This window comes from Impatiens glandulifera, chromosome 3, assembly GCF_907164915.1.
Source record: "Impatiens glandulifera chromosome 3, dImpGla2.1, whole genome shotgun sequence".
In the NCBI taxonomy this organism is placed as follows: domain Eukaryota; kingdom Viridiplantae; phylum Streptophyta; class Magnoliopsida; order Ericales; family Balsaminaceae; genus Impatiens; species Impatiens glandulifera.
In genome coordinates, this window is record NC_061864.1 from 21,391,116 (window position 1) to 21,411,839 (window position 20,724).

Consider the following 20,724-nt stretch of genomic DNA (forward strand, 5'->3'; position numbering starts at 1 on the left):
TGAAAGAACAGTAGCAAAGCACAAAAACAGATTCACCCAAATAATTCATTGCAAATGTGAACGGGGCCATCAATTTGAGTTCGAAAAAAAATTATGTTGCACTGATATTATGCATGTCAAGTGAAGAAATTATTACAGGAGGAACAAAATCTTTTGAGGGTGTTGATATCACATTGCTGAAATGGAGAATTTAAAACTGGCAACGAAAATGGCGAAAGAATTATATCTCAATGATGTTATCATATTTTCTTACTATCAATTGACTAATAAAAATTTTAAAACATCAAAGGTGAACACATACTGGCGAGACCAATAAAAATAGATATTTTTAAATGTCTAAAATCAACAAAGGTTTCAAAATAGCTTGAACTAACAGAGAATTCAACTCTGACGCACATTGGATTGCAATGAAATGCAAAAAAAAAATTGATTCATCAATTATTTGGGATAAGCTTAACCTTCAACCAATTCAAAACCTACTTCTCACTTTGGTGAATTTGAGTGAGTTGACGAAACAAATTCTCGACAATTGAACTGAATCAAGATAACTCGACGGATAAAATGGAGGGGAAATGAAAGAATTTTCGACATATATACAAAAAGTCTTTTTTTTTCTCATCTACATGATATATTTTTCTTATGTTTGTTTGTTTTAAGAATTTTGATATTTTGTTAAGTCTATTTATCAACTGTTAACTATTATTGTATTTTTTTCATGCAATAAATATATATATCACTTATGCTTATTTTTTTTTAAATGAACCAATAATATACAAACATGTCACTTAGTATCGTTCAACCCGCTAACACGTTTATCCGACCGGGCCAATATACCAAAACTGAATCGCTAGCCCTACATGGAAGTCATAAACATTAAATGTATTCTTCAACAAATGTATTTCTTTACTTGATAAGATTCATTGTTTTGTGATATTGTTTGATGATTTGTACAAAACAGACATAACTTTATAAAATTATTGGCCAATATACTGATGTTTTTTAAATGTTGTTTTTGTTAATTTAAACTAATCTTAAAGGTGTCTAATGTCGTCAAATACATCCCAAGTCCAGACACATGTTGGTTGGTTGGCTGGCAATTTGTTTCCTTAAAAAGTTAAGTTTTTACAGGTCGGACTTTCATGAAACATGATTGTGTCTGTCCTTTTGTCAGAATGATTACTCATCATATATCTATTTAATTAAACCCTACTTTCTACAAGATATTATAGATTAAATTAAAAAAAGAATGAAGAGAATTGTTAAATAAGTACTTTTGGTATTTTTAATTCTAAAGTTCTTATGTATATAGATTGGTTGATGTAATCATTCAAAAGTTAGTGTCAAACAACAAAAACTCATTTCCCATACTCTTGTGACCGAAAAATTTGATGTTAAAAAACCCTAAAAAATGTAAAAGAACTTATAAGTGATTTGGCGTAAAAAGTTAAGGTTTCCCATTGAAAACTCAAAATCATCAAAAATTCAGTTTGGTCAAAATTTAATGCTCTCCTCTCCTATAACAAATCCCATTCAAAGGGAGAAGAAAGAAACAATGAAGGAATCTTCTATATATAATCACTCTCGCCACCTAACAAAATTGTCATGGAAGACCTGGTTTGGTTCCTTTTTACGCCTCTTTTCTATATAACTACTCTCTCGAGTACTGCATTAACTCGAACCACTGCAAAAAAAAATATATATAATTTTGAATCAGATACAAGAAAACCTCTACATTTGTTAAGATATTCTCGCAAAAACTATTACTCCAACTTACTTGTCTTAGTAAGTCACTCAGAGTCCTGGGTAATGCTTCGATGTTCTTCAACACGATATAGTAAGGAAACGGGAAAGAATCAAGATACTTGGAGAACTCCACATTCCCATTTACAAATGATGCATCCTGTAAGTAATCAACATCCGATAATAAGGGGAAAATGGTTCAAAAGAAACACTTATAATTTATGTTTCAGTCTAAATAAGTTTAGTTTCTAAAAATACATTTCTGGATTCCGGTATTTCCAAATAAAGAGAAGAGAGTTTGTTACCTCGAGATCCATAATGGATTCTTCGGGGCTGTCAACTAGCAAGAATGCCACCATTCGCTTTCTACTTATGGCATCCCTCACATAACGCTTCAATTTCTCCTGAAGAACACATCAAAAATACATTGAGCAAAATTGAAGTTTTATTATTAAGAATTGGTTATTATTACAATCACATAGTATAATATTTAAAAAATAATCCAGTTTATATACCTTCTCGTGGAAGCGACCATCGGCGATGATCAGAACAAGCTGCTGCAAGGGGTTTTGACCAGATGGAAGCCTTGCACTAACCACAGCAGAATCAAGCATGTTGTTCAAATACCTCAAGAGATCTACCATTGGCTCATCAGCTATTGTATTTTCTTGATTAAATGTCAGGCTTGAGATGACCTGTTACATTTTTTTTACATGGAAGAGAAATTTAAAACAAATAAATAAAAAGCAAATAAGAATAAAAAGCAAATAAAAATCTATCACTAACCTTGACACCAGCATCTTGGGTGAATGGCTTATCAAACTCATGAAGTAATTGAATATTCCCCTCCTTCCCAAAACTTGCAACCGAAAGATCACCCACTTCTAGTTGAGACATGGCTCGACAAACTGTCACAAGAGCCTCAATAGCAACATCTCCACAATGCGACTCAGACATGCTTCGAGAATCATCCATAGCAATCACCACTTGGTAGTTTCGTTTATCGGGTCGTGTTCGCCTCAGCCATATTTTATCTTTTCTATAGTGACTCGCTATATAAGGTATAACCTGTCATCCCGGAAAAAAAAATTACAAATTAAATGTTTCGTCATTAAATCATTCAAATCATCTTAAAGGTAGTCTAATTTTTTAAAGAAAAAGTAACACAAGATCAAATAAGGGCCTTACCTTCTTCATGTTAATCCTTTTCCCAGTTTTGTAATCGCCCTGAAGCTTGCTAGCTCGAGTCGGTTCCATCACCATCCGTAACTGTTCAACCAACTCCTGAGACGATCTTGATGTCCTCATCTCGTATTTCTTCCAAAGAGCAACAGCCTCACTGTTTATCATTCCAATATTCATTTGCTCCTCATTAGCCTTCCCCAGATCACGATCATCATCATCGAGCGAAAGATCAGTAAATTGACGAATGTCGTCGTTCAGAAAGGATTTCTTCATCGATACCAAACTCTCAGATCGACTCCCATCGATTCTATTCCCGTCAGACGCGTCAGAATCAGGCGCCACGTCACTTGTTCCTTCTGGGTTCTTCTGCAATTCGTTCATCTTGCTCAAAAGACTCGATGCAGAGTTCTTAGGAGGCTGGGGCTTGTTTTCGTTCTTGTCAGCTTGAACGGGTGCAATTTCGTCGTCTCTTTCAGCTCCGGTTTTACTGTCTCCATCGGGCCTCTCGCCGCTTATTTCATTGTTCATTTGTTCGGTAGTTGCAGGTCCAAGAGCCTGATCTGTTCCATTATCGAACTCTTGAGTATATCCATACTCATTTACATTATCTTCTTCCATAATATTCGACTGATCCTCTAATTGATTTTCCTGAACATCAACACTCACTCTGACTCTCTCTTTCCAGTCCTTTAGCGCATCTCCAATGCTACGACAAGGATTTGATTGCATTTTTTGTGACGGTAAATCTTGAGATGGCTGATTTTGAGGTTGATCGTTCGTTTTTCCAGTGTCAGACGGATCGGTTGTCGTTTTTTCAATGTCAGATGCGTTTGGTCCTTTCGTAGGGGCGAAATCGTTCTGAGTTTCACTTCCGGAAGACCATTTTGTCTCTGCTATGGAATCAGTAGCACCGGCTTCGCATGAGTCGTTCATAGGTTGAGGTTGAGATTCGGCACTTGTCATGTTAGTGCTAGGGTTTCTGAAACTGGGTTGGTATGGTTTCTCGTCAACCAAGTCCATTTCTGTACTCTCTTCTTCTGGATTATTCTCAACTGGTTCATCTGTATCGAGATTCTTATTCCCTTTTTCATTTTCTCCGCCTTCTTCGTATTCATCAGCACTAACGGCTTTATCATCCTCGTCTACTATATTCTCACCTGGCTCGTCGTTTTCATCCAAATTGGCATCTTCCATTGGTTCTGTTTTCTCCTCTTCATCTATCATCTTATCTTCTTCTTGAACTTGATCATTCTCGTCAATTTTCAAACCTGAAGAATCTGTAAAAGCATCCTGTTTATCAATGTTCATATCATCTGGTGTCTCGTCACCATCAAGACGATCTTCATTTTCATTATCATCATCATCATCGTCAACACCATCATTCGTTTTGTCAGGATTTGAATCGTCTGCATCCATGTTGTCTTCATGGCTAGTATCGTTTTCGTCCTTTGCTCGAAGCTCTCGATTGCTGGAATCTGTGTCTTTGACTGAAGGTCCCGTTTCATACTTCTCCTTTTTACTTTCTGGTTTTTCTTCAATATCCTCATCTTTATCCCATAATTTCTCAGCAACTGTCTCATTGTCTGAACCTGTTTTGTCCATCACTGAATCCAGTTGCTCTTCCTCATTATTTTCATCATCTTCATCGTTCTCATCCCCAGATTCCTCATTCATACTGAAAGTATCGGCCTCAAAATCCTGTTCCATTTCAATTCCTTTAGGCTTATCATTTGGAACTTGATTAGAACCATCTTCTTTTGCGTCTGGCTGGTCTGATGCCCCAAGAAGTTGATCCTCGTCAGTTATCTGATCACTAACATCGTTTTTTCCTGCTCCATCTCCCATACCAGTGCCTTTAGCCTCCTGTGAATTCCCATCACCTGCTTCTGTCGTCTCATCTTCAGATGGTTGCCCAAACCCTTTAGTATATAGTGAAGCAAATATATTAGCCAGTAAACATGTCATTAAGGAAACCGTCCTTTGAATATCTTGAAAGTTATCCAAAAGACCGACGCCCAAGTTCACTAACGACTCCAAAAGCAAGAACACATGTTTCAGATGTACTCCAACAATACTATGGAAGCGGCTCCCTTCAGCGCAATGGTTTACCAATTTCCCCTGAAGCCAAAAACAAAATCAGGTAAGAAAAGAGAAAAAATAATCTTAAAAAAAAAATTGTCAAGGGAATATAGCTTACAGCATGGCAAACCAACTTCGTTATCGTTTTGTTTAAGGAATCCAAGTTCAGGTTTGTTAATCGGGATTCGAATAAATCTTTCCATAAAGTAATATTTCCATGGGAGTCAATAGCGGTTTGATCAGTACTCCATGACTCTATGCAGTTGAATACATCTATCATATGATTATAAGTTTCCTTGAGAGCTTCATCATATGCTGCTTCAAGTTCGTCAGATGAAGCAATGCTTTTCTCTCCGTCTAGTAAAATTGTTATCTTTGTATTACTATAGTACTCTGATGATATCAAATTGACCTGGAAAAAGATAAAATTGGTCAACCCTAAAAATTCATAAGAGAATTTAGTTAGGAATTATCATAAGAGACTAATAATACCGACCTTGTCGAATATGTCTTGGTAGCAAAGTAGTAAAGCATTCTTAAACGATGCTTGATGATCGTCTATCTCATAAACTTGTTTCTCAAACATTTCTACCACCCTGAAATTCTGTAGAACCAACAGTTCCATTTGTTTTGAAACTCCATAGGGATGGAGTGAAGCCGATGATGATGGAAGCATTCGGTTATGGCCAAGGAGGTAAGTATCAAGTAAATCCTGCCAAAGCAAAGACATAATAATAAATAAAAAGGTAAATTTAAAATTAATTCAAGATCTCTTAAAAAGTGATGAGGTTAGACTACCTTAGATCTTTGAAAAACTGGTAGATATTCTTCAATGAACAATCGAGTACTGTGTGCTGCGACTTTGACAGACTCGCAGGTAGCCAAATGGTTGTTTTCTACCATTTTTAGTAGTAGACACTCCTCACTCGTCATGGAACACAAGCTATCGAATACTTGCTGCAAAAAAGAGAATGAGCAGAATAAAATATGTATCCTCATATAACATAATTCACACCCTTTATATGCGAAATCTTACTTTTTGCTGCCACATGCATTGAAAAGTTAAATGTTGTTTCTCAGCAAAAGGGCAGTTCCCGTCACTTTGGGAACCGGAATATAGGTTTTCAAAATGCAAAACCCATTTCTTCAAATGTCCCAGTTTTTCAGCAAAACCATAGGCAGCGGCACGATTCTCTTGTTGTATTACAACAAGGTGATTGAGGAAAGAACATGACCGGAGAACCTACATAAAAAATAGAGATCTAATCAAATTACTTGTTTCATTTTTACGACAATTTATTTATACATAATCCACGAAGTAAGCGTATGCAGCTCAGTTGCAAGAAACTAAATTGAAGAATTCTGAAACGTAAATATCTTGCCAACATCAATACCTGTTCATTAGTGAAGTCCTTGTGCAAATTCAGGGAAACCGACAACAGGTTATTCACAGAACTAATGCTCCTGAAATAGTACTTGTTTGTTGCTTCCCATAAGCCAGCAACATTTTCAGAAGGAAGACTCAGAGCTTGACTAAGAACAGCAGAAATATCCTCTTCGGAAGGCAGACCATCTTGTGTTGGTAGCAAATGACTTATATCATAAGAAGACTGAAATAGCCACCAACTTGACTGATCCAATTCCTGATCCTGAGACGTCCAAAAGAAGAGAATATAGTACTTAATTTTGAATTCTTAAAAAATCAGTCTCCAAGAAGTATATGTACTTTGATACCTTAATGAGAGAGGACCGATGCTTGAACAAACCACAAGAGTCCAGTAATTTCAAAAATTCAGATAAAGCCCTTCTCTTGCCTAAACTCTTTCCTTCACCAATCCATAGATCATTGCAAGACACTGCAGTTTGCAAGATGCTGTCAATTGTAGTCCAGATTCCCAGATTCTCCTCTTTGAGTGTTATGCAGGTAGAGTTTGAAGTGAAACATTCACTCAAAGAACCTGCAGGTCCAGAAGCAAGTTTAAAACTCAATCCCTTCACACACAACTACCATCTTCTGAAGAATTTGAGAGAAAAAAAATAAAAAAAAAAAGAAGTAGCCACTTACCGTCTTTTAAACAAGTATTTAAAAATTCAAAATCGGGACTTCTTCCAGACCGCAAGTATTGCAAATTCTCAGTTACTTTTGTTTTCCATTCCAAGAACCAAGAAAACCTGAGCAGTACAAAAGATTGTTCAGGTATTTATCCTTATGGCTAGAGAAAATAATTATATATTTTAAAGATTAATGTCTATGTAATAGTAAGAATACTAGTAAAAGTAGCTTAATTACCTTTCTTCAGCTCTTATTGACAAGTCCGGAATCGGATACTTGGGTGAAGTTTGCACAGTCATTCCCCTTTTTAGTGCTTCTTGATTGATCACAAGCATTATGGGCTTCTGGAGTACATCCTGCTCGAAAAATAGTAAAATATTTTAATGATTAATGTCTATGTTTAATATGTAACTGAATTAAAAAATATTAGAAGTCTAATTATGTCAGATATCATTTCAGAAGCTAAGAATGTGAGTCCAAATGCTAAATTCATAGAAGATAAATTAGGTCAGAATAACCATTCCAGCACTGAGATACAGATGTACTAGAAGATGGATAATACTTGCAAAATAAAGAGTAAAAATAAAATGGATTACTTACAGTATATTTTAGTATGAGCTTTCTAAGTTTCTGTTTGGTCCTTTTTGAGTCATCAACGGACATACTCCTCTCTGGATGATCCCATTTACATAATTTTAGAACTTTTTTCAGTTCAGATTGAATAGTTTTTTTGTTGAGATCTATATGCTCCAACACTCTGCAAGAAGGTATAAAAAATTAAATCAAATGCTAAAGTTTGAGAAAATATCTAATTCAGAAGTAAGAGATATAAAAAAAAACAAATCCAGAAACTTACACAGGCAAATGTTGCACATAGAACCCAAACATATTGTACATGATCTTCAAATTTTCCTCATAATATGAGCTGTGCAGAAATAAATATATACTTTAAGCATCTGATATACAAAAAACCAAACATAAAACTGACAAATAATACACAAGCAAAGACCCAAATTACTTCTTACAAGGAGAAAGATAAGAAAACAAAAATCAAATGATAGATGCTATGCTTAAGATATTTATATTCACTTATAAGTTGAGGAATAACTCTAATCCAACATACAATAATAATTTTATGTTTGCAAAGAACAATAATATATATTTTTAGAATACTGATATGAATCAGTTAAGTTTTAAACTAAAGTAAACTACTAAGGTATACCTTGAGAAACCCACTAGGGTAGCTCAAGTAGCAAGAGTCGGTGCCTAAGAAATCAAAGGTCACGTGTTCGATTCCTACTTAGAACGCATAAGTTGAAGTGCGGGTCATGCTAGCTTCCAAAAAAAACTAAGGCATACCTTGAGAAGAGCCCTCTGCAAATTCCAGCTTTGATATATCCATGTAAAGCAAAAAGAAGTTGAATGCGTCTTCTGAATTCACCAACACTGGATGTTTCCATGAACGCTTTCAAACTGCAATTTTTTTGTGTTAGAACATAGACATGCACTAAGAAAAATCAGAAGAGTTAGCAAGATAACTATGGAAGGGTGGGGGTGGGGGAACACGGGTGAGACAGAGAGAGGGGGAGAGAGAAAGACCTCTCGATAGTTATCTTATTATGTTCAATGAGATCCTTGCTGTGCTTCTGCTTAAGCACCGAGTACAGAGGAAACCATAACTGCAGGAGAAAAAAGAGCCAACATGTCACTATCATCTGCGCATAATATACCACTAGTTGGAGAAGTAATGTGTATATTCACAATATAGCCAGCAGAATCAGCACAAGAACCAGTAAGAAATAAAAAGAAACTTGCATTAAAAAAAGCATCTTCTAATTAGCGTCCAAGTGTTTAAAACATTTTAGTAGACCTAGGACAAAAGTTTGTTAGCCCTTTCGTAAAAGCCTTGCCAAGATCAAGTTTCGAGCTAGATGACAAGTTGGGTATGCACTGTCTGTACAGTCCCATCAAGGGGGAGTGGAAATATTGTCATTAATTAGATAGAGCCTTATCTTTAAAGGCATGTCCTAATTATTAAGAATAATAATTATCTCTTCTTAAATGCATAATAGCTAAGCGATAAAGATCCAATGAGGTTATCCAAGGAAATCTATGGCATAAGAATAACACACAATTGCCATTTAGCTAGGGCCTTGCTCCTTCACTTTGTAATTCTTTGAACGCTTCTTGGGTTTCCTTTTATTCCAACGAAAAAGCTGACCTCTTTAAAAAAACACTAACACACAATTATCCCAATTCTACATTTTGGAAGCATAAGTAAAAAACAAAATGGGAACCAATTGCAGAACTTCCTCAATAGCATGTCAAGTTTGAATCTTCCTTCACCGTATTGTTGTAAAGTGTAAAAAATACATCACAAAAGTCAGCTCAATCCGAAAAGGAAAGATTCCGTTAAAAATCAATTAAGTTGTTGATTTATTGAGAATTAGAAAATATATGATTGATATATTTTTTATTTGATTGTAATTGACTACCTCATTTCTAGAAGTAATTCAGGTATCATCCTCATGTAAAGGAAAAGGTGAGTAACATCAAATTGTTATGCAAATTCAGTAATACCTTTGAAGCATTAACATCAAATTGCTTCTCGACTTCATCAAACATGGCAGGCCAATACTCATATTCTAATTTCTGCCATGAGGATGCAAGTTGAATAATAGATGCTAGTTCGCCTGAGAGAAAAAAAAAATATATGTTATGCAAATTCATGTCTCACACTAAAAGCTTATTTTGTGAACCATATGTCATACCTGACAAGGGAAACTTCGCCACTGTTTCTTGAACCCCTCGAACCTTGTTATAAAGGAACCGCAGGCCAGACAAAGCCTTCCCAAAGAAAGAAGTGTTAAAGCAAAATTCATATCATCATTTAGAGGTCAATACATTTATTGACACAAAAAGATAATATATGCACAGAAGAACCCAGAACAAAAATGCAGGCTAGGAAAAAAACAATCAATCGGAATCTACCAGCAAAGATGTACAGAATTCAGTTTTTGTCAAACTTCTGAAGCATAACAGGGAAAAGAAAATGTTAGAAGGGATGAATCACTTCTAGAACCTAAAACAATAACTGATTTGAACATAAAAAAAGAAGTTAAAAGCCATGCACCAAAGATCAAGCAACCCTGTTGATAACAAAGAGATACAAAATAACCTAAATGAAGCATATAATATTAGTAGATAAAACATAGTTTGCAGTACTTTGAGATATATGTCAATATTCTTGTGATTTAACTTAAAGCATCATCATAAAATCATTCTTTTTTACTTGATACACATTTCTTGTCTCATTTTGATACATGCATTTAAGGTCCTCTACTAGATGTATATGATATAAAAATGAATTGTTAAAATTCACTACCTTATGCAGAGGAGTGCTCAAAGGAAATTCCAATATTTTCTCAGTTATATCCTTTATTGTCTGAAGAGCATAATGGTTATCCCATTCAGTCATAAGAGTCATTATAGACCGTTGTAAAGCAGTTACTGGCTCCACAATCTTAGAAAACTCAGGAGCATTGGCATCCTATACAATGCACAAACAAAAAAATTGTAAGAATCCCATCAATTTGAATGGGAGCATATACATGACAGGAGAAGTTATTAACCTTGTAAAAGTTATATGGGCGATCAAAACCACATGAGATGTTGAATTTTTGCTCATGCTCCAAGCAAAGATGGAGCATTTGCTCTGGCACAAGTATAGCATCCAAATTGGAGTATATTAGGCCATTCATATCTGCAGAGATGGCATGGAAATAAATATGGTTAAACACAATAACACTATGATCTGCAGCTTTCATCTCTTAATTCAAGACGAATCACCTGTGCTCATTTTTTCTCCCAACTTGTAAGAGCCCAAGAAGGATGTCAATCTCTCAGCTTCAGACACTTTAAAGTTCCCGACCTAATTGGGATAACAACAAAATATAAGCTGGAAATATAATCAAAACAGCATAAAATGGGGAAAGAATGTCCGTAAGATCTTAAAATGGAAACCCTATTAATATCTGTAATTTTATCATTCCATTGTAAGTTAAAGTATAGAATGTGTTCCAACAGGAGATTAGTTCCCCACTTCCATCTCTTCAATATAGTTGAAAAACATTTTTTTTGCAATTATAAAATCCATTTCAAATACCCTTTGAAGGCAGAGCATTACCAAACTTGCCAGGTACGCAAGAAAAAGCTAAGAATCAAGAACATGTTTTAGATAAAAAAAAATATTACTGCAACATTTACAGTGCAGAAAGTACAAGAGCTAAAAATTTTGAGAATTCATACAGCGTGCAGAAGATCCTTTGACCCAAATAACTGATTGTGGGTGTTGACAAGGTTGTTCAGTAAAGACTCCTCGATAAATTTCCATTCGTCTTCCAGAGTATCATTTTCTTCATGAGCATTCTGTCAAAAGGAAGCATGGCATCAGAATGTAGCTCTAAGTAGGAGGAAATACTGTACATTTTCATCCACAAAAATCGTTACCTCCGCATCCAGTTCCTCTTCAGAAATCAGATCCTGCCATTCTGAAGACATTTCGTCTCCAAACGGACTGTCTTTAATTGACCTATCAATCTCCATGATCTTACCGATGTTAAATGCACGAGGCTTAAATATGTACTGCCGAGCTTCATCAGTTTCTCTAGCTTTTATTTGGACTTTCATATCCACCCAAAGGCTTGCAAACTTTTCAAATGTGTTCTCCAGAAACTGTTTCACATAGTAAATATGATCAATTAGAACACATTGTATTTGAAATTTGAGATGCATGAGAACAGTATGTAATGTTTCTTACAGCAAAAGATTCATCATCCATTAATTGTGCATCAGCAATAGAGTGTGCAGCACGAAGAAGGATGTTTTGATAAATATCAGCCTTCAAAGGAAGAATTAACTCCTGCTATATTTAAAAGGAATATAGTGAAGAGAGGTCATATAATAACCAAGAATTACGTGAAAAAAGAGATCTCTCACAAGAACACAGACCTTATTATCTGAATGGACATCAATAGAAGCAACCATATTTTCTAGCAAATTCACATCCAATTCATTTACGCTTATCGGAGAAACAATGTGACGGGAAGGAATCATTCCCTCACTGATCAAGTCAAAGTCAAAGGAGAGAGTTTTCAATGCACAGCCTCGAGGAAATCTCACAAATGCATATACGGACTCCTGTCAGGCAAAACAATGAAAGCTGGTGATAAAGCATATAGGAAGACCATGTAATTAATAATATCAGACAATCAAGACAGTGAGGACAACTAGAATGTGGCTTATGAATCATACCTTAACCTGATTCAAATTTCCCATGCCAATCCTCTCAAGATATTTTTCCTGAGTGGCACTAGAAAGAACCAATGACAAACCTAGTTTCATTTCATACACTGCTATCTGAACAGGTTGAATTATATCAATGTATGCAGCATAGTCAGTTGATAAGCGGCTGATGAAGTTGCTTGATGTCACCTGAGTAAGCCACAGGAAAGTAGAACAATCATAACTAATTGAAGTAGGCAAAAATTATACGATATCAGAAGAATAAAAGTGTAAAGAAGAATCAAATGAAGCATAGTAACTACCTGCCAGTTGCGCATTTGTTCCATTAAAATCTGTGTATCAATGCTTTTGACATTCTTGATCGAGTCAAATGAAGGCATGATCATCTTTAGAAATTCAGAACAGAGATTTTTTAACTCCAGAAATTTCCCAGGATCAGACCGGTATACAACCTGAGTGAATGAGTTAAATGAGTCCACATTTGGATGTAGATAATAAATTACTGGACAAAATGCAGACAGAAAATAATCTAAAACCACTTCAAGACAACAATTTTAGGGCTACAGTTGTGAGATAACAATCAATCTAGTCTCTTACGAATAAAAAAAGAGCTCATTCATATCATAATATATGCATCACAGAAAATTTATATAATAAATAGAAGTAGCAAACCTTTCTCTGGAACATTCTACACTCATCTTTTAGATTTGCCAATCTTGTTCTTTGTTCTTCTGCTTCCCTTCGGGCAAAAGATCCAGCCAAAAATACACATTCCTCTCGTACCTATGAGATGTACATTAAGAAAGTTTATCCGAATGAGACATCCAACAAGGTGAAGCAACGTAAGAAACTCAAGAAGAATAAAAATAAGCTAAACTTTTCTAAATTTTTAACCTGTTCCATCTAAATTCTATACACTTCCACATTTTTTGTTCAAAAGAGGGGAGTTCTAGATCATGGGATCTATAAAGTTTCTAATTTAATATTGATTCTTCTTTCTGTTAAAATCCAATAATTCACTAAGATAAGTACTATAAAATTTGAACAGGAACAACTAGAGCAAACCATACCTTGATATCAAGTTCCAACAAAGCAATATTTTCAAGCAACTTCTGGTACTTGGAGGAGTACTTCACAGTAGGATCCATATCATCACACAATATCAAGAGATGATAACGAATTACCCCTATATGCAACCAGGCACATCCTAGCCCATAAATTGAGTCTGCAATTCCTGATGTTGTTAATTTACAGTAAAGATCAAATGTTGTTAGATTTCATGTGAAAGTCTACTGCACTTACCCGACGAGCGCTTAAGATACAACTCATTCAAAGTTGGCTTGAGAAACGGTTCCACCAATGAAACAAATCCAGGGTGGCTTGATGACTTGAGAAGAGAAAGCAACTTCTTTATATCATTTTGCTGACACCAAAGGAAAGAACCAAAATTACCACATACTCAAATTGCATATCATTTACCTACATAGAGCCATTTTACTACCAACAATATAGAGCTTGGATATGTCGTGTCAAATTCAGCGATTTATATCATTAGAATGTTTGCATACACAGATGGCTACGAAAATAAATTTATGTACCGTTTTAAATTCTTTCTGCGATGAACAAAGAATTGACTTGATCAAGATAAAATCATCAGCACAAAATGACTTCTGATGAGCATATATAATCTGGAGAAAATAACATTACATTGTCAGTACTCAAAGCCATTGTGTTCCAAAAATTAAAAACAAACATTATCAGTGTCATCGTCTATTAGAAGGATATACAATACCTGTTGGAAGAGAGAGATAGCAGCACAATAGAGATCGTTCTGTACATCGGTCACTGGTAGAAAACTTCTCCAGAGATAATGTGAAGCAAGTCTAAGCTTCCAACAATACAATGGGTACTCATTGACAGAAGGTTCACTTTGCCTGAATAGAGAGAAATACATTTGAATAAGTTAGAAGCAAGGTTGTGATGCACTAAAAGACAAGTCATAACTAAGATATTACAGAAGGATAAATTACACCCATATAAAGTTAGAAGCAAATGGCTTTAAATTGATTTCTTATTTTGTTTGGAAAAAACAGAGTTATTTCTCTGCTTACATGTAAAAACATCGTTCAAGCACAACAACAAAAGACATGTCAGAATCATAAAAAAATACAAGAAATCCATGAAAAACACACAATACACACCCTAACAATGACACAAAAAACAATCAAACCATTTAAAAACAATCAAACCATTTAAAAACAATCAAACCATTTAAAAACAATTCAAAATATTTAAAAATCATTTTGAGTTTCTCTTAAACACAAAATGCCTCAACCCATCAGGGTAGCTCAAGTGGTAAGGGTCTTAACTAAGAGACCAAAAGTCTCAGGTTTGATTCCAATTAAGAACAATCTCATTTAAAAGGGGGGTCATGACTGTAGGTAGCCGTGCTAACCACCCACAATATACCCGGATCACAAAAAAAACACACACAAAATTGGCTCAGCCTATAACCTACAATAAGATAGGTATCGTCCATATCACTTTCGGACTTTTTTATTCTTTTTTTCTAACTTTTACTCTTGATCTTACAGCAGAACACCACATCATTTGTTTTTTAACATCTACAAGATCCCTACCCATTCAATAGATCAAGGCAGATCAAAATAACAGCCAATAAGATAAGAAAAGGTACACCTTATAAAATTTAATGCATAACAAAGGCTTAATTTTACATTTTTTTTCTCATGTTGGAAGTACTTAACATGATCAGAACATTCAAAAAACAACTAAAATAATAAAATAAGAAGTATACAGATGCCAAAGAGTTCCTTACAAAATCCTGTTGGCAGTGGAAAATCTTATGGGCTTGAAAAGTGCATCTGGTAGCAGCATGCCCTCAATATTAACATTGGCTATGCCCTGAAACAGGTAACATTATTATGTCAGGCAAAAACAAAGGAAATTTTACAAGAGTTCATAACTGTCCAAATACATAAAAACAAATATGATATCACACTAATTCACACCTTAGTTTCAGAAGGCTGGAGACTCCATATCAATGAATGCCAACAAAACCACATCTCAAGCACGAAACTAGCAACTTTGATATTTTCTGTAACCAATGGAATGAAAACTAGTTGGCAATCAAACAAAGGAAAATAACTGAGTTAACATTCTTACAGACCTTCATTTGGTGTTGCTAAAACATCAAGTGTCCATAAAATCTTCTGGTGCGGTGCAAGAGTAATTGGAGGTCGTGATGAGAAGTCCAGTGAAAACTTCAGGCAAAATTCCAGCTGATCAGATAAAGTAGATGGATCCGACTGCAATGAAGAAAAACAATGAGACCCAAGAGGAGTGAGAAATATACATATGTTCCAAAAAGAACTCGTGAGTTCAATCGTGATAAAAGATTAAAGCATGAAAGAAGAACCCAAAATAATTCCCAACAGCGTAATAAAGTATTGTAAGAATGGCGTCTATCTGAGTCGACAAGCTAAAACCTTTGGAATACAAAATTAGAACTCTCTAGAAAACTGACAATGATCTTGCCAGATAAAAGCACATGATTAACTGAAATTAAGAAAGATCATGTGAGCTTACAGGAGAGCCCTCTTTTCCATTGACCAAAACAAAATCTGATAGCTTCTTAAGTAGTTGCAGATCAAACAAAAAGGCTGCCTTCTCAACTATGGGACGTGTATCCTGCCAACCATCAAACCCAAACTTTCTGCACAATATCTTAGGTGACAATATGCAACACGCAGTTAAATTTTTCAAAGACATAGTAGTGCACTTGCTGGCATCTGAAACAGCTTTCAACTGGTCCTTTTCATGTGCTAGTCTTTTAACAAGCACCTACATGAAGAAATATAATGCACATGAGAATTGCAAAAAATAAATATAAAAAATATAAACCGTGAGTATATTAGGAATAAACCTGGTACATCTCCTCCAGTTGATCGACAGGGTCACTTTCCTCAATGTTTGTCATAACATATGTTGACATACTGATACCTACATGAAAAAGACCATGGTTTGTGTGACATTCAAGATTCAATCTTTGACATCTATAAAGTTTAAATACATGATAGTTCACCCTTTTTCTAACAAACTTTCAAGAGTTAACTTATTTTTGGTAACTGCGTTCAACATTAAATTAGAAAATAATACAGCACTTTCCTGTTAAGCTAGTTTGATAAGAGAATTGAATTAACCACTTAATTCGTTAAGTAAAAAAATTGGATATATGACAGTCACACTAAGAAATTTCCAAATTTAAATATAATTGTATCACAACTAATATAAATTTTTAATTGAACCTTATCAAACTATTTCAATAACTGTCCAAAACTATTTAATATATTACCTTCCAAAGCCAGTCGACGAAGTCCAGGACTAGAAGACACGGCACCTGTAATAAAGCTCTCATCTGTAGCTAAAACAGACATTGAACCCCGTTTGGGGAGTACATTATCTCAGTACAAACACAATCATTTTAATAGGAAAATACAAGAGAGTCAAAATCATATCATAGCATTTATTTTATTTGAAAGAGAGGATAGCAAGTTAGAGCAAAGCAAAAATATGAAAAACACACCACTGTTTCTCTTCTTTGCATCATTCGGCCAGACTGATTCACAAAGTCGCAAAAGCTGGGATTGATTTGAATGCATAACAGACGAAGAAGCTACAAGTGGATGACCTCCATGTACCCACAGTAGAGACTTCTGCAAATAGTGACCCCATGAAGTTTCTCCTTTCAGCCTTTTGCTCTCCATCTGTGTTGCATATATCCATGCATTACAAAACTCAGCATTTAATGCAGAAAAAGGAAACAATAGTGCAGCTAATAAAATATGGTAAGAACAAAAATATAGCTTGTGAACTAACCAACAAGGCAACAACTTCATCTGGAAAAAGGTATTGCAATTTTTCAGCACTTTTCAACAAAGAATGCCATGACAGTTGTAAATTCTCACTCTGGCCTGATGTAATAGATGTCCAAAATGATACATGCTCTTCAATAAGCCCAGCATAAAGCTGAACCAGTGAACTGAACTCTGGTGATTGGACTAGTCCATTGAGCAGTTTTTCTTCCAGTCTTCGTAGAGCAAAAAGAAAACGTTTCAGGCACTGATCTTTGTCACTATATTCAAACAAACTGTCAACTTTCCACGGCTGGAAATTAATATGGCATCCCTCTTCTTCAGCTTTCCATTGTTGAAATGTAACCCTTAACAAGCTAATGCATCTTATTGAGTTCAGGAGTTCATTTTGAGATTCTAGCATGTTATTAGAGTCAGTAGATTGTGATATTTTATCGTCTGATAAATCAACTAACTCCAAGGACAGCATAGGTATAGGCCAGGATTCAAGATCTACATTATGATGAGACAGAAGCTTGCCACGGCATTGGAAAATACAATTCCAAATAGGATGATTCAACTCCTCTTGTAAGGAAGAGAGAAAAGAATTAAAGAAATTTCCAGAATCTGGTGTTAACTGAAGCGCAAACCAACTGAACCAATGAAGATAAAGCGGAAGATCATGTTCGGTGGCTTGTTCAATTGTCCAGTTTGCAGCCAACATAAGTCTCCTTTTCATTAGCCCCAAGTCACCGTCTTCCTGTGATCCATGATGAGAAAGATCTGAATTCGGAAACAAGGATGTCTTCAACATCTTCATATCCATTAGGTAAGGCCCCATTTGCCTCTTAATGTGGGGTGAACAATGCATAGAAGATGCACCCTGCGCACCAATATACTCCAGATACATACAGTTCTGTCTGATACAAGCTTCTCTTGAATATTGAACAAAATCTCTAATTTGTAGTGGTGAAGGCCAGCCCCCTGGAAGACATGGAGAACCAGAAACTACATAGAACTTGGGTACAGACAGAAAAGTATGCATCACATATGATAAGATATCATTTCCCCTGGCCTTCCCTAGAGATGAAATATATGTATATTCCCAACTAATCTGGAGGCTCCATACTAATTGACCACCGCCAGCAAGAAGTTGCTTTAATAATTGTACCCACCGACCAAGCTCAAGATATGTAATGCTGACATTTAGACACAATCCTTCATTCTTGGTGTACAAGTGGGATTTCGCCATTGAGTCTACCACCGAATCGAAAGGAATACCCGAGAGGATAAGAAACTGACGTACATCATTAAGCTCATCAACATGATGATTATCATCACTAGCATTGTTTAGTAGCCAATGAGGAGGCATGATATAAACCTCAACTCCTCTGTTTCGCATTGCACGCGAGATCTCTCCATAACTAGGATCAACAGTCAGAAACATCCGAAATTTTGGATGTGGATGGATAACCTTAGGCTTCCCGTCTAGAGTTCCACACTCATTAATTGTGATTGATCCACGTGACTCGACTAAAGAATTGATTCGATCAAGAACCTACATTTAGCACATAGTTTAAAGATTCAGATAATAACTCAACTATAGATGCAATAGATTGAAAATAGGTGAGAGTACAAACTGTAGGATTGCAAAGATTTGCATTCTCCAAGATAATCCACTCTCCATTCTCCACAGCTTTTACTAAAACCCCAGTAACCCATTCAAATTTTGCTGAATGAGACTTTCTAGAGCTGTCTTCTTGCTGTAACTCGAAGCATCCAAGTAATTCAGATATGTCCGTCGCAGAAGAAAGATTTAGTTCATTTAGAACATTTCCTGTGAGCTCTGAAAGAAGCCTTATTATTGAGGTCTTTCCAGATGAAGGAGAACCAACCAATACACACAACCATCCTTGCTGCACGCAAGTAGAAACAGCCTCCAAATTATGGCGTATCCCAGGCAAAAGTTTTAGCTCACTACTAAGAGCTTTTGATAATTGAACATGACTTCTTTCAATACGGGTATCTCCAACAATCAAATAGCCAGGAGTAAGCTGCACCCGAGGATAGGGATTCAAAGATGGCTTCACTCCAAATATCTCAAAGAATAGTTTCAGAATTTCTTTTCGATCGGTCTCTTTACGCATTCTCTTGATGTAAATTGTATTGACGAAGCAATCAATTCTTGATCTTTGAGGAGCACCTAAATTTAGATAATGCGTGATAGATTTAAAAAAATGAAATGTAAGAATTGTTAAGAAATCTTAAAGAACAAAACAAGATACAAAACCTTGTATGAGCTGACACAAACGAACCACATCCCGAAGGTTAAACTCCCAAGGAGAACCACCTTGGCCAAATTTGCGATATATCATAATGTCTTCACATAACCTCTTATTAAAATGAATGATCTTGTCAAGTAATGACTCTGAGATTGATGGGAAAAGGGAACTAGATATGAATTTGTAGTCCTCCTCAGCTAACTGGTCTACATAAACCTGATATCATTGGATGGCATCAGTGAGTATATAATATTATGTTAAGCATCATAAAATTTAAACAATTGTGTTAAGATAAAATACATTCCCTAATAACAATACCTTCGCAAAACGGTTTAGAAATGATTTTGGGAGCTCCTTACGGCCACCACCCTGATAAGATGGGTTTTGGCATGCAAACACTCTGAAGGATGGTGGGCACTTGTAGGTAATACCTAATTCTGGGATGAAAACTTCAGCTCGATGATCAAGGATCGCATTCAAACCCTGAAACAAAAATAGATCAAACCGTGTGCAAGATATATACACTTGGAGCATCAAGTGATATAAGAGAAAATCACACCTCTAAGACTGACTGTGAAGCAAGATTAAGCTCATCCAGCAAGACCCAATACCCATTTTTGAGAGCCTACACAATATAGGAAAAATATGACAGGTTAAATTCTGTCAATTTCCAACATAATGGCATAAAGGATTACCAAGTCACAGAATTAAAACCTGCAAAAGGATTCCGTCTGACCATGCAAATTGTAACCCATCATCACTCTCAACAGGCAGGTCTGAACCTAATAGATCCATCAGATCAGTCTGCATAATTGTAATTTTAAGATTGTTACCAAAATCATATAACTACGACGAGAAAGATTTATAGAGATTGTACAAGGAGAAACTAGGTATACTCAGAATTTTACCTGTTCTGATAAGTTTATTCGCACAACCGTATGCTGGGAATATTTCCCAAGAGCCATAATCAAACTTGTTTTTCCAACACCAGGGCTTCCTTCCAATAAAACTAGAAAGCATATTGAAGATGTTATTATCCAGAAGAATAAACGGGTGATACCAATGCAACCACAAGGTGTAGTGAATCTTTACCAGGCTTCTGTAGCTGCATAGCTCGCAGCACTCTTAAGGCATTTTTGCGTGTAGTTTTTGCTGAGAACTCAAAACCCTCAGCGTCAAGTGGCGCATTGCCTGCATCCACACATATATT

General features: G+C 35.6%; 1 protein-coding gene across 1 annotated transcript in view; it reads right to left on the reverse strand.

Moving 5' to 3' along the window:
- Positions 1-1,430: 1,430 nt before the first annotated feature.
- LOC124931444 (midasin-like) overlaps positions 1,431-20,724 on the reverse strand; it is a 33,361-nt gene continuing 14,067 nt past the window's right edge. The window contains 49 exon segments of the mRNA XM_047471909.1: positions 1,431-1,681; positions 1,775-1,900; positions 2,046-2,144; positions 2,256-2,435; positions 2,527-2,808; positions 2,929-5,043; positions 5,123-5,416; positions 5,501-5,716; positions 5,803-5,961; positions 6,041-6,247; positions 6,399-6,653; positions 6,739-6,962; positions 7,070-7,176; positions 7,295-7,413; positions 7,658-7,814; positions 7,914-7,982; positions 8,417-8,530; positions 8,657-8,736; positions 9,638-9,750; positions 9,829-9,904; positions 10,443-10,607; positions 10,690-10,820; positions 10,907-10,988; positions 11,366-11,485; positions 11,567-11,791; positions 11,877-11,978; positions 12,068-12,256; positions 12,371-12,550; positions 12,664-12,813; positions 13,034-13,144; positions 13,432-13,595; positions 13,664-13,784; positions 13,960-14,049; positions 14,154-14,295; positions 15,198-15,283; positions 15,391-15,476; positions 15,549-15,687; positions 15,968-16,222; positions 16,305-16,381; positions 16,734-16,802; positions 16,965-17,145; positions 17,258-18,790; positions 18,873-19,435; positions 19,523-19,730; positions 19,833-19,997; positions 20,074-20,139; positions 20,229-20,318; positions 20,423-20,523; positions 20,607-20,705. Of these exon segments, the coding sequence (XP_047327865.1) occupies positions 1,649-1,681; positions 1,775-1,900; positions 2,046-2,144; positions 2,256-2,435; positions 2,527-2,808; positions 2,929-5,043; positions 5,123-5,416; positions 5,501-5,716; positions 5,803-5,961; positions 6,041-6,247; positions 6,399-6,653; positions 6,739-6,962; positions 7,070-7,176; positions 7,295-7,413; positions 7,658-7,814; positions 7,914-7,982; positions 8,417-8,530; positions 8,657-8,736; positions 9,638-9,750; positions 9,829-9,904; positions 10,443-10,607; positions 10,690-10,820; positions 10,907-10,988; positions 11,366-11,485; positions 11,567-11,791; positions 11,877-11,978; positions 12,068-12,256; positions 12,371-12,550; positions 12,664-12,813; positions 13,034-13,144; positions 13,432-13,595; positions 13,664-13,784; positions 13,960-14,049; positions 14,154-14,295; positions 15,198-15,283; positions 15,391-15,476; positions 15,549-15,687; positions 15,968-16,222; positions 16,305-16,381; positions 16,734-16,802; positions 16,965-17,145; positions 17,258-18,790; positions 18,873-19,435; positions 19,523-19,730; positions 19,833-19,997; positions 20,074-20,139; positions 20,229-20,318; positions 20,423-20,523; positions 20,607-20,705 (10,715 nt within the window). The 3' untranslated portion in view covers positions 1,431-1,648.